Genomic DNA, 17,216 nt, shown 5'->3' on the forward strand with positions numbered 1-17,216 from the left:
TGGATTGCCTCACAGGGCTGACGAGCTCCATCTGCCCGGGGGGCCGGGAATCGAACCCGGGTCGCAGCGGTGAGAGTCCTGCACCCTAACCACTAGACCACCAGAGGCCCCTACTTTTTATACAACTTGGTTTCAGCCTCAGAGCTGGACTTACCACAAATACAGTGTGGGGCGTGTGTGAATTTAGTATGAAATCAAAGTTATTTTTTAGCTTTATAGTCAAACTCCAAAACTGTCTGGAATTAGAGTAACCCAAGAGCAGAGGGGCATTAGGTTTTTACCAAAAGAGTGAGTAACTTGGAGAAGGACCCTTGCTTTTCATACCTTGTGCATGGAAGGGCAGAGAACATTTCAATGAAAAAAAAATTATTATTAGCAATGTGTTGTATGTTCCCTAACTTATGTGCTGAAAAGACAGAAATTGTTGCAAATATTTATGTTTCTGATTGAATGAAGAGTTAAAATAAAGTATTTTGTTACTAAAATTATTTTTGTTACAAAAAAATATGAAAGCAGACTTCAATTTTCTTAATTTATCATTTGATTCAGCTTACATTTACTTATGAACAACCTGGAATGTTAAGGCTGTCTTCAAAGAAACAGGAAAACACATGGAAAATTTGTTGATTAAAAGCACAAAGCTTTAAAAAGGACATGTAGAGCTGGAAGTAAGATTTTAGGAGTTCAGTGAACTGAAACATTAAGGTGAAATAAGGATAAGGCTGCAACTTTCCTCTTGGTTAGGAAATTCCCACCCAGATGCCACAGCTTAACCAGTGCGGGGAGTGGGGGTAGGAGAACCACTGATGAAAAGAGTGGTTTTATGAATTTGTAAAAGTATCTTCATTTTTACTAAAATGCCACTTTAAAGCTTTTGTAAACCTCCTTGAAGGCCACAGCAGTTCCATGATGACAGCAGGCAGTTCTTGCTGAGAGAGATGTCCTTCAACCTTGTGTTGTGTTTAGCTTCTTCATGCATTTAGCATGTGCTTTCCCAGAAAGGATTTATCAGATCGGGCTAATTCTTACCCTGAATCTCTGGCCCAGCAGTGAGAAGGCTCATGATGTTCAGCAGTGTGGGTGTGAGAGAAATGGCCAGTCATGCAGGGGCTTTACTGTAATCCAGCACCTGGGCTGCAGCATAGAACAGGCTGCACAGCTGTGCATTCTCGACTTCCCAGAGGCAGGAAGCACAAAGGAATTTCAAGCAGCTGAGGTGAAAATGCTCTATAATACATTTACTTACCCCCCACCCCAACACCTCTCATGCTGAAGCCCATCATTTTATACTTCTCTTGAGTACCTGCCAGCCTTGCCATTGTTTTTGATGCCTGATGGCTCTTTTCAGTTGCTTCACAATTTGAACTTTGTGATACATTAACTGTACTAACTCCAGGTTACATACGGAACTTGTCTTCTTCCTCATCTAGGTGCCTATGTAGTTTAATTATTCCTTATTCCCTTAGCTTTAACTGAAGTTCTATCCTCAACAGAAGCATAAAGTCAATGTTACCCTATGAAACCACCCTCATGTCACTGCAGGAAGTTTTGTAAATGCCAGACCACCACAGGCCAGCACTCCTTGCCTCCAGTTCAAGCCAAGACACAGCCTAACCCCTCTTGAAGTTGTTTCCTTCACTGCTGCTGTGGCCTGAAACCAGTGAACTTTAACTTCACTGCTCAGCAGCCTTCAGCACCATGAATTACACTCTTTCTCACATCTATCCCTCCCTTGGGCACCCAGGCTGCTACTCAGGATACTGTGGGTCCTTCAGCTTTCTCTGTATCTCCAAAGCTCAGCTGTTAAAGGCCCTTCTGCCTTCCTAAATTTTTTAAACTTTTTATCATGACAGCCTTACCTGCAAAATAAATGGACCTGCACAGTGGTTTAACATTTAAACAATGCACAACAAATTGCAAAAGTAAAATATAGCCCAAGAGAAAGTGTACAATTAAAATTAATTAAAATAACCTCAAATCTCCCCCTTCTGACATTGGTAAATGCAATTTGGTGAAGCACAGGTCATGGCAGTTAATTCCTGTCTCCGGCTTTTCCAGAGCTTTTTCATCAAACTGCTTACGTTTTTGGAACCTGCACTGAAGGGCAACTGAAGATTCATTCCTCTGCAAGAGAGGGGAGGCTCCCTCACACACCTCAGTCTTCAGATTGCTCTCCTGTGCTATTCAGGAGTTCAGTGTGCGGGAGCACACTGGAGAACAATCCAATTCCACTTTTACTCATCAAATCAGAGATGCTGACAAAGCTGAGCTGGCTGATGTGTTCCAAGTCAGCAGGCAGCAGAACTCCCAGCCTTTGCCTCCCAACCACCCTTGCTCCCTTGTCAGTTTGGTGTTTATATTTTAATCCCCAGAAAGCAATGCCCAGTATTTGAGTTTCTATCTGGGCAGCACTAGAGGGTTCATTTGACCAGTTCATGCACAAACACTTTTATTCTCCTCCTCCCTGCCCTTTGTTTTTTTGGTTGTTTTTTTTTTTTTTTAAATTTACCATTCTTTTTCCCACTGTATTTGTAAAAGTGAGAAGACACATCACAGTCAACCAAAGGTCACCCACCTTTCTGCCCCCAGGAGGCCGGGGTTTGCCCTTTTGAAACAGAAGCATGAGAGGCAAAGCAAACTAAAACAAGTAGCTGTGGATTAGACCGGTTTTGATTGCACTGATGAAAGAGTTCAAAAACTTTATTGACCTATAACCTGATTAGAATATGCCAGATGAGAACCAAATATTGTACAGAAAGTTGTACAGAATTTTTTTTTACATAGAAAACTTTACATATCTGTACCATATACATTTTGTCCATCTGAAAAAAATTTCTACATCCATTGTAATACAGAATGCTTGACAATCTCATCTGTTAACCATCAGAGCACAATTCACAGTATGAATACATTTTCAATAAATTTAACCATCCCCAAACCATGCCAGATTTGTTACTTGAATATATTCAACATTAAATTCTGTACATAAGAGTGAAATCTACATCAAACAAAAAACATCTGACAGCAGACACAACCTAGACTTGTTTGCAGTGATTCAAGTTCCAGTCCTTGAAGGATCATCATTTCAATGGCTCGTTTTAATATTTAAAAGCCCTAAAACAAGTATATTACAGGTAGTTATGTCAGTCGTGATATTTCTACCGTTGTTCTTGACAAAAGTCGGCAACACTAACTTCTGGGCTACAATGAAACAAAGCAAAACAAAACAACAAAGAAAGAGGAAGAAAACTCACAACCCCAAAAAAAAAAAACCCAAACTTCTAGTGCATTTGGTAAACGAGTAAGAGTTATGGGCTTTCAGCAAATCAATATGACAGAAATAAAACAATTCCGGAAGAACTGTATAGTGTTAAAGAGTTTATATTACAGACCTGCATCTCTGTACATTTTCACAGAAGGATGATTACCAATGTCTCAGACAGCCTGAGTGTGCAAAAATCTTAGAATAAGAATATCAGACATAGTTGCTAAATATCTTTTACCATGAACAATAATCTCAATTTTCTTTTCACTATAAACATTTTATCCTTCAAAATACAGCTCTCCTGAGTTGTACTTCTCGCAGAAGCTCAAACCTTTACATATATATGTTTCTTTGGGTACATTTTACTTTCACACCCGCCATAAACATCTGTTGCTATACTGCTGTCTAGGACAGTAAAGGATACTGCAGCCCATGCTGACAAGGGGACTGTGCTAAAAACTGGCTTTGTGCTCAGCACGAGCCAGGGAAGAGAAACCGATAGAGATAATCCGTCAGGAAATAAAGGGACTGGAGTGTTGCAAGCCTTAATTACAGTTGTAAGCGTCTGTACCGTTAACCCTTGGATACATGTTGCCATACAAAGAAATCATTTTTATGGATATCCAGACAGAATGGCTCAGCTACCTGGTCCTTGTATTTAGCTGAGAAATATAAACTTTTAAACAGAGTGTCACTATCTGCTACTGCTTGCTTATTCCAGACTCTTGTTCTGGCGGTTGGGATATTTGGAAAACCACACCAATCCGCAGGAAAAACCTCCGCAAAACAGCTCGAAGCTCAGGAATAAGGTCAAACTGCATGATTTCACACAACAGAGGATAGTAGAACGATGCATGGGCTTTGAACTGCAGAGAAAACAAACAGAAGAAATTACTCTATTATACATCAATACACCTCGGAAGGCACATTGCAAGATATGAATTTTAAATACTTCTCCAAATCGCGGTGAGAAACCCACAATGTGACAAGCAGAAACGTCTTTATAACTGAAGTTAGCAGTGCTAGAATAAGGCTATGACAGTTGTGACATACTCTGACAGATGCTCACTAGCTACACACAGCTCCTTACTAATGTTTATTCTCCAAAAGGAAATATTTTTCTATTACCAGTTTTTTACTGTAGTTGGTCCCTTTCACTTAAATATTTCAGCCAGGTTTTGTTAAAAACAGAGAGAGATCTAAATATGGATTTATTTATTGCAGAATTGCTTTGGAGAAGGTCAAGGTGATGTACATGTAGCACTGGAGTCAGAAACAGAGGTTAATTCTTTGAATCACTAATCCTATTCTTCAGCAGGAGAGGGGTAAAAGCAACTTAACACACAGTTCTAAAGGATTCCAGCATCTTTCAACTTCTCTCAGACACGTTTTATTTTATCACTCACTGCACCTTCACGCTGAATTATTACTGTCAGTATCTGTCAAATGCAGTTTGAATGTACATTCCCTCAACAAAGGGGTGTCTACAGAGCAGCAAGAGCTTTTAAAGTCAAGTCTATAACTGTGTGTGAAGAACTGGCCTAGAACTACCTCTTACCTGTAAATGTTATCTGAAACACCATTCCAAACAGTTACTTACCCTTTCATCACTTATCTTCAGCACTTTAGTCAAAAATAAGAGTAAAAGATTAGTCCAGGCTTCCCGATGACTTTCTGATGTAAGAGTCAGGAAATAACTCAGAGCCTCACTGCAGACACTAGAGAGAACACAAACAAAAATTAGTAACTCATATTTCATTCAAAGCCCTACTGCAGAGAAGGAGCTCTGGCTTTGTAACTCATGGCAGCAGAGCCCTGGTGTAGAACAGCATTTTTTTATGAAAGCTACTCTAAGCCTGACTAGTTACAGAAGGCAGCGATCTTGTTCAACTTAAACCCAAAGTCCTAGTACTTCAGCAAAAAATAAGCTGATAAAACGTTATTATGCTCTTTGTGCATGTATTTGAAGTGCCTCAAGTGTTCTCTGAGAGGTATTAAAATCCACATGACAAATGCTATGTAGACTTTAAGAATATATCTCACGCTGATGTAACCAGGTAGTTTTCAGCTCTGCTTCCTGGTCTGTGAAACTTAAAGTCTTTGCCTTAAGTGTTACTGTCATAGTTTTAAGCCCTCTCTTATTCTAACGCTTGCTTGAAAAACTCTGTAAACAAAAACCATTTGGGTGAATCTTAGTATTCAAAGTAATGAATAAGCAAAAAGCCAAAAGCCTCTCTATATGCAACACAAAGCTGCTCAACCCCAGCGTCTATTTCTGCAGATGAGAAGTGTCAATTCCCTAAAATACCTGAGGTTACTGAAACAAAAAATCCCAGCGTTCAGGTGACAGTTGCCTTCCTTTTTAAAGAGGAGCTGTAACAAGCCCCCACCTACCCACATGATACAAAAAAAGGTGACAAACCCTTTGTTCTCTCCAGCAAAACGTGTAATGCGAACAAAAAGCAGAGACAGCATCAGTAGCTGGAGGCACAGCACCCTCCACAGCACATAAAAACTCTTAGTGTTAGCTGTGACCACCACCGCGCACATTAGCTCTAGGAAATTTACCTCAGAGAAGGTGTATCCTTTTAAATAAAAAAAACTCCTTTAACATCAGAAACAACATCAACAGGTTCAGCTACATGGATCTTACTTTAATAGTCTATGCTGGACTTCCTCCCACGCACTGGTACGGCTTTCGTCCATGTACATACGGAACAGAATGCGCAACCCACAGGCCAGGCTGCTCGTCTCCTGCTTCAGGAGGTTAGGCTTTGATTTGCCTTTGAAACCTAGAGAAATTCCAAGCATCCATTTAGAAGTGGGGGACTGTTAGGGAGAATGTCAGCTGAACCAAAAATCTAAGCATTTTCTGGACGTAGACAGTTAGAAGAATGACCCTGGGTAATTAATTTCTCATGACATTAAGTACAGTGGAGCACTGCTACAAATGAACCTATTTATATATGCCACAATTGTGTTTGACACCCATTTGTACATAAGCTTCCAATTAGCTGTGAAACCTGTGTTTGTGCCTGCAGCTTCCAAGCATGCGACTCACATTGGCAGCTGTAACTTAGTGAAACCTTAAATTTTAGGAAAGCAGGAAGATATTTGCACCTGCACACATGAGGTCTCCTTCCCTTAAGAATCCCAAGGTCATAAAGCTAAAGTCTGATACTCAATTTTTACATTCAGCTTCTAAGTAGTTTTGACTTTAAAAGCACAGTAGCACCCTGTCACTAAGTATTTCCCCAAGATGACTGACTCACCTGCTTTCCAGAGAGCAGTTCTCTGTTCATTGTTTGAATTAAATGCTTTAGCAAATCTGTGAGATTCCAACAGACAATCCAGAAGTTTGAAAAGTTGCTGTGATGTCAGAAAACGATACATCCCTTGATCTTGTGTATCCACGTGGACATCAAAATCTACAGCATCTCTCTATTAAAAAAAAAAAAAAAGGAAAAAACCCAAGGATTTCAAGTAAAAATTCAAAACTGTGTTCAGCAAGCTCTTGTGATAACTCAATCCTACCCTGCTGCCCTGGCACAGCAAAAGCAATTTAATGCAAGTTGGAGAAGATCTCAAGTGCAACTAAAAACTGTAAATTAGCAGACACTGTAAGAATTTATGAAACTTTATCCACCAGAGGAAAAGCTGTTAAAAAGAGAGAAACTTATCTGTTCTACTTACCTGTGCTGCTGCTAGATTCTCTGCATCCTCTTTTTTGCTAGTTGCTGGGAAGAACACAATGTTGTCGATCGTCTGAATGAGTTCTAGCTGTACAACGCATTTGATCAAAAGAGCAGCAAATAATTTCTGTTCTGGAAATTCTTTAAAGGAAAGAAAAAGAAAACTACTTGTTAACTAGGGAACTGCAATACTTTTTTCTTTTTTTGAGCTATTTTGAGGGTAAGTTGAAGAACAGTTTGACTTCAAGTGTATTCATAAAACAAACCTGGAAGCCACCAGTCTCGAACCACTAAAACCAGAACTTATGATCATGTTAACAATTGGCACATCTTAAAAAAATATTTCCTGAAGTCATCTGTGATATATTGGACAAATATTCAATGTTATCTAAAAATCACCAAAATGAGTGACTTGGATCTTACTATCAGTGCAATAGCAAGAACCTGAGGCTGAGGCTGTCACAGGCAGGAGGCTTAGGACAGTACTGGTACCATTGTTTGCTTGCACTTGTGGGAAGTACTGATAGCACCATAGTCATGAGCATTTAAGCACTAACACATAACTTTGCACAGGTTATCTTAAGGGTTTCATATATTCTCTTCAAATCACAGACAGGATTTTACAGCTACATTCTACAGCTGTATTTTCAACTACAGCTTCTGTTGCATTTTGCACTGAAAAATCTTTGCTCCTAAGACAAAAAAAATTATTACTTGTTTACATAGCATTGTAAGGAGAATACTATTTTTAATATTTTGCTTTCGGTAAAAAGCCTGCAAGTTAGCAGCTGAACTCTTGATTTTTAAAACATAGGTCAAAAGTGTGGACCCACAGGAATCCAACAGAGTTCTGAAACACTACATGATGACAAAAATGCAAACAAGGATTTTCTCCTTGTCATGTTTCTACAGATATCAAACATCTGCTAAATACTACTCTTAAAAGAGATAAAATGCCAAGTCACTACAAAGCACGCACTTGGTATTGGCCTGGTTTTACTTGTTTCTTCACCTACTGTGGCCCCTGTGCTGGGCTGATATGGCCGTCCATCTGAAGGTCTAGGCTGAATGGAATCATGAATATCTACTGACTTCTGTGAGATTGTATCCTGAAAACAAAGCCAAAAAAAAAAAAATTAACTTACAAAAAACTTTGGCAAGCAATTGTCAATAGTGCTGTGCTCTTCACAGCTTAAGATGTTTGCTGTTTCAACACTGCACTTTTGTTCATTTTGGTCTTATTTGATATTATCATTCATGAAAGATGCATGAAAAAGATGACCTAATAAGAAAGATTTGAAAATTTAACAAGCAACAAATATTTAATTACACAGAAAAGTTAATGTATTTTGCAGATAGGTTTTTGTATTCCACTCAACCATTTAGTGTGTCAGCCAACAGTTTGGCTTTTACCAGGTGAAGTGTACGAGGTTTGCTGCAAGGTTGCCCCTATGAGGTTGCGAGCTATGCTGGCGATGGTACATGCTGTTGGCAGGGTCTCCCATGCCAGACAGGTCAAAACCGTAGGGTCAGATATAATATGTCCATGGGCAGGATGGGCTCACTAGCCTTCTGGCAATCATCTTAGGAGAAGGACAACTCTAATTCCCAAACCCAGGCAGATGGAGCTCACTTAGCCCTGTAAGGCCATCCATCTAAGAGAAGGTCACTCTAAACAAACCCACGTCCTGAGGATCTCGCTGCCACTGTCCAAGCTCGCTCGGCCCCGGCAGATGAACCTTGGGATTAAAGGGTGGGCTCAGTTCCGCGGACACTGTGTCTCACCTAAAAAATCCACTGCGCAGGCTCAACCCTGTTCTACAGTGAAAAAACTCCTCAAGACTTTCTGTGAGAAACTGTTTTCCTTTATAACTGGTGAAAATGTGAACATACAGCTCTTAAATGACAAGTCCAAGCAATATGAAGTATCATGAGACTTTCATCTTTACTCGCCTTTACTCCCTTGAGTGTTCTGAACCATAAGCTCCTAACACGTCTGTGGATGATACAGGAATTTACCACAGTGAAATGATGGAGGAGAATACATTTGTATCACAAAAATACACTAATTTAAAATTCTTTTGCCAGAGAGCTGCTTCAGCAGACTTCTGCAACGTGTTCTAATTCTCCCTGTTACTGTCTTACCTTGCGAACTAGAACTCAGTGACTTTAGAAGAGAAATTGTTGAAGTTTTGTTTTATGTTTTAATAAATATCTTCCTTCTTGACAAGTTGAACGTAAAGTATTAAAATTAATACCTATTGTTTTCATTTCAGAAAGCATTCATTGAAAGAGGAAAATGTAATTAATAACAAAATATGCTATCATTAACTGCAAAGCACATATCTATACACAGACATATATGGTGACCAGTAACAGGACTCAAGGGAATGGCCTGATGTTGTGTCAGAGGAGGCTTAGGTTGAACATTAAAAAAAGGTTCTTCACCCAGAGGGTGGTTGGGCACTGGAACAGGCTCTCCAGGGAAGTGATCACAGCACCAGCCCGACAGAGTTCAAGAAGCATTTAGATGATACTCTCAGGCATGTAGTATGACTCTTGGGGATGGTCCTGTGCAGGGCCAGGAGTTGGACTTGATGATCATTGTTGGTCCCTTCCAACTGTGATATAGAGAGATATCTATCTATCTATCTATCTATCTATCTATATCTATCTATATGTGTATACAAAATAATGTCCCACTCAATAACCCAGTATTTCTATCGGCACTTGTTCCATAAGTGCCACTGAAGACTACACATTAATACCCTTGATTGTGCTGTTAGCAAGACTTAAATCTACGCATATAGTTCCTATAAGGAATGTATCGACTTCTCATACCAGTATAAACCAAGGATTTCACCACTACTAAGTATAAATATATATTTTAATAAGTATCATGTCTATACATAGCAAAACTCTCCATCATATTTGAACTACCTAAAGAAAAATGAGACGAAATTATCTAAAGCCTGCAAAAAAATCTATCCTACCAAAAAGATCCAAAGTATTTCTCCTTTAATACTATTTATTCTATAAGTTCTGTTAATTTTGAAGTTGCAAAGTGTTTTTTACACTGAAGATGAAAAAAATTTTTGAAAACATTCATGTTAAAGCTATTTCAAAGAGGAAAGATCCTTCAATTTACTCAAGACTAAGACATTTAATATATCTGCCATATATGCATGCTATCATTGGATAGCATGGATCAAAAATGTAGCCAATGTTTAGATCAAACATTTTACACATCAAACCACTATAAAAGAGTCATGCATAATATAGCATGAATGTACAATACCTATACAATGAGAACTGGTCATCACAAACATTTACACTCCATTTCAATTAAATTATGGTAACACTCCATAAAGACAAATGGAGGGAGTCGGACTTTCTTGGTAGAGCTCATTTGGGACCATTATCCTTGAACAACTGTTATCAAATGCTTCATTAATCTATGAAGAACTTTATGCAGCAATCTTGTGGGAATTTCAAAAGACAAACTAATTCTCATCAGTAGTAAAGTAGCTACAGGGCTGTCAACCTGTAGGTAAATCCAAATTATACCTCAGTTTATTCAATCAGTGCTAAGCAATCTCATGGTTATACAGATTTTCTATTTTAAACACTGACGTTTAAGTTCTTATTACCAGAGAAAATCTGAAGAAAAAAAAAAAAGAAGTCAATCTGTCATTCTATCCCCCTTTACCATTTTCTCATCTTGCCAATGTATCAAAATGAAAAAAAAAACATGACCCAAAACAGGAAACAACTTAAAGCCTAAATACAGTATTAGAGAAACTATGAGACACAGAACATGACCTAAAACAAACACAAGTAACTACCTAAAGCCAACTTCTGGAAGCTATGTCTACTGCAAACAAATATGTAATTCTTTATCAATTAATTCCTTGTTATTTTAAAGCACTAAATAGAACTCTAGTTGGAAAAAAAGTTTTCAAGTAAATCATAATTGAAAAATGTATATTTTGAACTTATTCTTCATCACAACACAATGATACCCAGCTCTTGCAATCTTAAAGTATTTATTTCAGCAGCTTACCAGTTTTTCTTTTGCATCAGAGGGAGAGCCAGAGCCAAACTCCCCTGCAACGGGTCGCCAAGTCAGCAGCCTTTAAAACACAAAATCAATACCAAATTTACTAAGTTTGAAGTACAAATCAGAACCAACACTCTAAAAAGTCCACTTCAACATGGTGGGGTTTTTGTTTCTATTAATTTAATTAATGGAAGCTAAACATTAAAAGAGCATGATATAGATACTTCCACAAATTAATAAACTAATTTCAGTTCTAAGTACACACATTTTTCTTTCACACAAATTGAAAAATATAAGTATTGTGGTTTTTGAACTTCAATGTTTGTGCCAGATACTTTGGACGGACAACTGGATTATGTAGAGGTGAAGTAATTTTTCTCAGAAATAGTGGATTTGGTTTAAGGCAGTGTTCTAGTGCCATTAGTGGGCTCTGTTCTCCCACACTGCCTTAAGCTTTACCTAGAATAAGGAATTAATCTACCTCAGAACAAATCTGCATGAATATCTGGAAATGTTTTGCATCCTCTGTGTGGGGTATGTTCCAGCACTGTGTTTCCATTTTCACTTCAGATTCATTGCTGTTACATGGTATCAAGTCACTGACAATACTGGTCATTCTCTGCTGATTTCCTACAGATGTTGCTGTCTTGAAAATCTTCACCTTAAGCACTAAAAAATTTCTACATTGATTGTAACCTATTGAAGCTGTCTGTGCTTGCCAAGAATCGAGGAAAACTGGATTAAACAACTTAAGTGGTCCCATTATCTCTTTTTCTTCAAATCTATCCACTACAAAGTAAAATTAAAGTTATTTGTCATCATTAAGATCTCAAACTATTTAGTTTCAGTCTGTGTGAGGCAACGCATGATGGAAGAGCCTTTTCTCACTGTGTTAAGGTTCCTAAATTAATGTATCACTGATCTCCAGACAACTAAAGATCAGATAACTAGAAAGACAAACTGGAGATAAGGAAATATAAAATCTTGAGGCATGTAATGAGACAACAAATAAAGTAGAACAGAGAACTGAACTGATTCTTGAAAGCTACAAGGACACAAATTGAGGTCTTGGAATAATGAGCCGTTATGAGCCAGTAGAGGCCAGACCATCATAATTTGTGCAAGGAATCAATTCTAACTCTTGAATTTCTTGAGGACAAGAAGGCATTCAGGATGGCTGTCTCAGCACCAGCAAGCCAAGACTTGCTCTCATGAAGCTTCAGAAAATTTTCATCGACAAAATCTAGAAACAGAACTTAAACAAAAATAAAAATAAAAAAAAACCATTAAAATAAGCTAACAAACTATGGGCTGGATGAGCAAACAGTGAGGTGGATCAAAAACTGGCTGAACAGCCTAGAAGCTAAGAGGATGGTGACAAGGGGCATAAAATCTAGTTGGAGTCCACTGGTACATCCCAGGGAGCAATACCGGGTCCAGTTCCGTTCAACATCTTAATGAATGATCTGGGTGATAGGGCAGAGCAGACTTCAGCAAGTTTGCTGAAGAAACAAAAGTAGGAGGAGTGGCTGATATACCAGAGGGTCATGATGCATCCAGATGGATCTGAACAGGCTGGAGAAACGGGCTGATGGGAACCTTGTGCAGTTCAACAGGGGTGAAGTGCAAAGTTCTTCATTTGGGGGGGAACAACCCCATGCACCAGGACATGCTGGGAGCTGCCCAAATGGAAAGCAGCATAACAGAGAAAGCCCTGGGGATCCCGGCGGATATCAGGTTGGACATGAGTCAGCAGTGTGCCCTTGCTGCAAAGAAAGAAAATGGTATCCTGGGCTACATGAGGAGAGGGAGGGGATCCTGCCCCTCTGCTCAGCACTGTGTCCAGTCCTGGGCTCCCAGTATAAGAGACATGGACCTACTGGGGAGGGTCCAGAAAAAGGCCACAAAGGTGGTGAAGGGACTGGAGCATGTCTCCTATAAGGAAAGGCTGAGAGAGCTGGGACTGTCCAGGTTGGTGAAAAGAAGGCTCAGGGCATCTCATCAACATATATAAATATCTGAAAGGACAGAGCAAAGAGGACAGAGCCAGGCTTTTTCCAGTGATTTGCAGTGCCAAGACCAGAGGCAATGGTACAAACTGAAACACAGAAGGTTCCATATGAATATCAGGGAACACTTTTTCACTGTGACTGTGACCAAGCACTGGCACAGGTTGCCAAAAACAGCTGTGGGGCTTCACTTCTTGGAGATATCCAAAAGCCAAAATACGATCCCGGGAAAACTGCTCTGGGTGGCCATGCCTTAGCACAGGGGTTGGATCAGACAACCTCCAGAGCCCCTTCCAACTTTAGCCATTCTGTGTCATTCTGTATTAGTACCTTCAGCTATCAACACCTCAATGATTCTGTAGAAGCTTGGCAGTAGTACAGTTTGTGGTTTTCTAGTGAGTGATCCTTGCTGGAATTGGTAGCTGAGTAAATATTCCAGTACCACATTTTCAAAACAAGGAAATAATATGTTCATCTCTCTTTGCAAGAAAGTAACTTGCCAAGAACCAGCAGAGGCTGATACTGATACTGCAACTAAGAACTCCCGCAGCCAATGTTGCAGCTCTTAAATTGAATAAGTTAGTTACACAATACTTGGGAGATGTTTTATATGAATGCTAATAAAGAACATATGTTACCCTATCTGATCACAGTTATAAGAACCTCTGCCAGAAGATACTTTACACTCCAGAGATTCGTAGCATCTGACTATTTCAAGACTATTAGCAATTAAAGCACCTGCCCAGAAAGTTTTCATATATACCACTGTGAGACTTGTCCTCTTCAATTCAACATTAACTATTGTGTTACTTCTGCATATGGGTAAACAGAAGTAAAAGCATCATTTGCCTTCTTCTCTAAGTACTGAGGCAGCCTTCACAAAAAGCTGGGTATTAAAACTGCATTGTCAAAAAAAAAGTAATAAAAAATTAAGGCTGGGAGGGCAGAAAAAGCTCCGTTGCAAAAATAAAAGGAAAAGCTTTGTTGCAAAAATAAGGCTAATAGAGGGACTAAGAAATACAAATATGGGATTTCAGCCAAACCAGGAGTCACAGAAAAAGAACTAGATCCCATAAAAAGAGAGGAAAAAAAAAGAACTATCCTCCTAGGACTCATAAAGAGAAGGAAAAAAAGATGAGTACAAAGTCTCCATTAAAATTACAAATACCTGCATATTGTTTGGCTTTAATTAAATATGGTCAAAGTGAAAAGACACTTTTGAGCAGTTTTTTGTCACCCAACAATTGCTGGTGTACTTTCACCACAGAAAAGGAGATGAATTACATATGCTCAAGGGATTACTCTCATATAAAATATAAGATTTACTCTATCCTGCAAAAGATGGGAACCTCCAAGAAATAAAAGAAGGAATAACATAATGAAGTTCTCAAAAGAAGGCACAGAAAGATGAAAAAAGGAGATGAGAAGACTGGAAATCTATGGAAGGAGTCAGATATTCTCCCAGGAAAAATAACCTATTTGAAAAGCAGAAGAGCCATAATCAAAGGGAATAATGCACATATTTCAAATCAGATATAACTAAGGGCAAGAAGAGCATTTTGAATGTGTCTAAATATTAAGATATCCAAAATACTGCTGCAGAAAGGTTTCTAATATTCAACTATAAGAACATCCAGAAAAATAAGTTTTGACTGTGTGCTGAAATCAAAGCAAATATTCTGCTAGTGACTATTTACTTCAAAATCTTTTCAAGTATGGGACACAGTAATTTAGGGCTAATTCAACTGGACTTTTACATCCAGAGATTTGGTTTCAAATTTTATCTCTGGCAGTTACCAAAATGCAGAAAAAATATCTTGCTAGCTCCCGAGTGTTTCAGCTTTATTTCAGTATTATTTTTGGATGGAATTAATTCATAACTACTCACATAAAAAAAGTAGGTGAGGTAGTGACAGATTTTATCTGTTAATGAATGAATCTGTTTTGGATTTTTTCTGTTAATGAAGCTCTCTTTGAGTGCTATCTGATACACAACTCTAAAATTAAGGAAAGACTGACACGCAGAAGGCTCCTTTTGCTTCAGTTTTCTTCAGGCCTGAACTAGGTCCCAGAAGCAAAGGCCATGAACTAGCTGACAGACACAGAACAAATAATAACATCAGATATGAAAACAAGTAGTGTTTCATCTCAGTGTTGGTAGCACAGGGAAAAAAAACCCCTCAACTTTGGCATGATGCTGGACATGATTTTTTGTTACTCTGCCCTCTGATGCATATGTATAAGATAATCCTCTGAATGGGGAAGCCTTGTTTCAAGAAGCTTCACATTAGTTATAACATGAAGGGAAAGAGTTACTAATTATGCAAGATCATTTTCATAAAAAGATTAGGATTCACAAACATATGATGGAAGTTAACCATCAACCACAGAGACTTAAATCTGAAGTATTTTAGTATTTTGTGGATGTAAGACTTGATATGCATGCAGGTAACCGGAGAACTAAGCCTTAGCTAAAACACTGAGGGAACTTTAATTGGAAACCGGAAACGCTACAAGGCACTGTAAAAGTTCACAGCCTGGTGAGAAATACACACACAGAGCAGGTCTCCTGCCTCACATATCAAAGGCCTGACGCATGTGCAGATGCCCACTAGGCTGCTCTTGTACTGTTTTTATTTTCTCTTCTTATCTCCCTTCCCCCAAGTCTGTGGGAAAGGAAGCTTTGAAGTTTTACACAGCCTGCAGGTATCTTCCTTCACAGAAAATTCATGTTTCAGCAAGAACAGCCTGAGGGAAAGACAGAATGTTACAGTTCCCACGCTACTTCTCCTAGACTTAAACCTTCCAGGTGCAGGTCTCTTGAGTGGAGAAGATCCTTAAACAGCTCCCCCTTCCTCCTCACCCAAAAATCTTCTGTTTGTCACCCCCGCATCCCCACAGTGGAAAAAGCTTCACATGTAATTACAAACAGCAAAGTCTGCCTATCAATAGCATTATTCTATTACAAAAAAGAAAATAACAAAAAAAATCAGACAGTATATTTCCAAAAAATCCAACATTGTCAAATTGAATCAAGTTACATTTTGAGGGTCATCTCAAAAATTCTCATCTCCTATATAGCATTTTAGGTTTTAACAGTTTATTATTTATAATACAAAAGTACACCTAGTACCTAACTTATCATTATGTTCCAAGAAAGTCTGTTTCTCTTTAGTCCACACATAACAGCTTTTTGTTCACCCCATCTATGAGACATCTGAGAATTTGAAATCGGTAAGTAATTTAGTTGAACTATTTTAGAAAATATAAATATTAGCAGCTGTCTTACGCGTGAGGGATTGTAGTTTTGAAAATATCCAGCATGCAAGTGCAAGTTTTATCCCAGATTTCTAGGGTAAACTTTTCACCATTTAGGATGACAACATTCTCCAAACAGTTTGTACCAGATCGTGCCAGTTGTTCATTGTCTGTAAAAGACAAACAGTGTATTTGTTTATTCACATTCAACACAGTAAAATGTTAACATTGTTTTAACATAATCTGGTACAGTCCTACCTTGCTGCACACACCAGTACAGCTGTGCAAATATATCATCCAAAAGAACATCACTAAGTACTTCTAAATACTGTGTGAATACATCACATATTGCATAAAGTGCATGGTTACAAGTAGTTGTCATCCATTCTGCTTTCTAGGAGTGGAAAAAAAGAAGAGTTACAACTTTAAGGTGACACTTCAGGATACACACATAGATGGATACATGTATTTACCTAATTTGAATTGCTTACTAGTGACATGCAATTTGTTTCTGTATCTCAAAACCCTCAAAACTTGGAGCCCCAACTTTTGCTTTGCTAACTAGCATGTTTTAAAAAACCACAGAAACAGAGTTTCTACAAAACTACAAACAACTGTCTCAGTGTTTTTAACAAGATCAACGATTTAATACCACATCAAAGCTGTGTTTAAGTATTTCCCAGAGAATAAAAACTTGGAAAGTGAGACATGTCCTTCCATAAAGAGCTAGACAAGGCTTCCCAAACAATCAACAATTTTGGTCAAACCTCTAATATTAATAATTTACACCTAATTTCCATCTTTGGGTCCATTTCTGTTCAATTCTTTGTCAGAACAGTACCTTGTTCTGGTTTGGCAGGTCAAAAGAGTCCAGTGAAAGCACAGTGCTGTTTGGGGGGGATTTTCTGTTTGTTTTTGGGTTGGTTATGGGG

The 17,216-nt window shown here is 38.5% G+C and overlaps 1 protein-coding gene across 3 annotated transcripts in view; it reads right to left on the bottom strand.

Moving 5' to 3' along the window:
* Positions 1 to 2,502: 2,502 nt before the first annotated feature.
* The window catches only part of ARFGEF1 (ADP ribosylation factor guanine nucleotide exchange factor 1), an 89,744-nt gene continuing 75,030 nt past the window's right edge, over positions 2,503 to 17,216 (bottom strand). For all 3 annotated transcript variants that reach the window (XM_017812505.1, XM_017812504.1, XM_017812507.1), the window contains 9 exons: positions 16,543 to 16,678; positions 16,316 to 16,454; positions 11,021 to 11,090; positions 7,937 to 8,066; positions 6,959 to 7,098; positions 6,538 to 6,706; positions 5,919 to 6,057; positions 4,866 to 4,983; positions 2,503 to 4,131 (listed from right to left, as the gene is read on the bottom strand). In XM_017812505.1, coding sequence (XP_017667994.1) covers positions 3,967 to 4,131; positions 4,866 to 4,983; positions 5,919 to 6,057; positions 6,538 to 6,706; positions 6,959 to 7,098; positions 7,937 to 8,066; positions 11,021 to 11,090; positions 16,316 to 16,454; positions 16,543 to 16,678 — 1,206 coding nt within the window. In that variant the 3' untranslated portion in view covers positions 2,503 to 3,966. The remainder of the gene's footprint in view (positions 4,132 to 4,865; positions 4,984 to 5,918; positions 6,058 to 6,537; positions 6,707 to 6,958; positions 7,099 to 7,936; positions 8,067 to 11,020; positions 11,091 to 16,315; positions 16,455 to 16,542; positions 16,679 to 17,216) is intronic.

This window comes from Lepidothrix coronata, unplaced genomic scaffold (genome assembly GCF_001604755.1).
Source record: "Lepidothrix coronata isolate B3197 unplaced genomic scaffold, Lepidothrix_coronata-1.0 Scaffold36, whole genome shotgun sequence".
Classification (NCBI taxonomy): domain Eukaryota; kingdom Metazoa; phylum Chordata; class Aves; order Passeriformes; family Pipridae; genus Lepidothrix; species Lepidothrix coronata.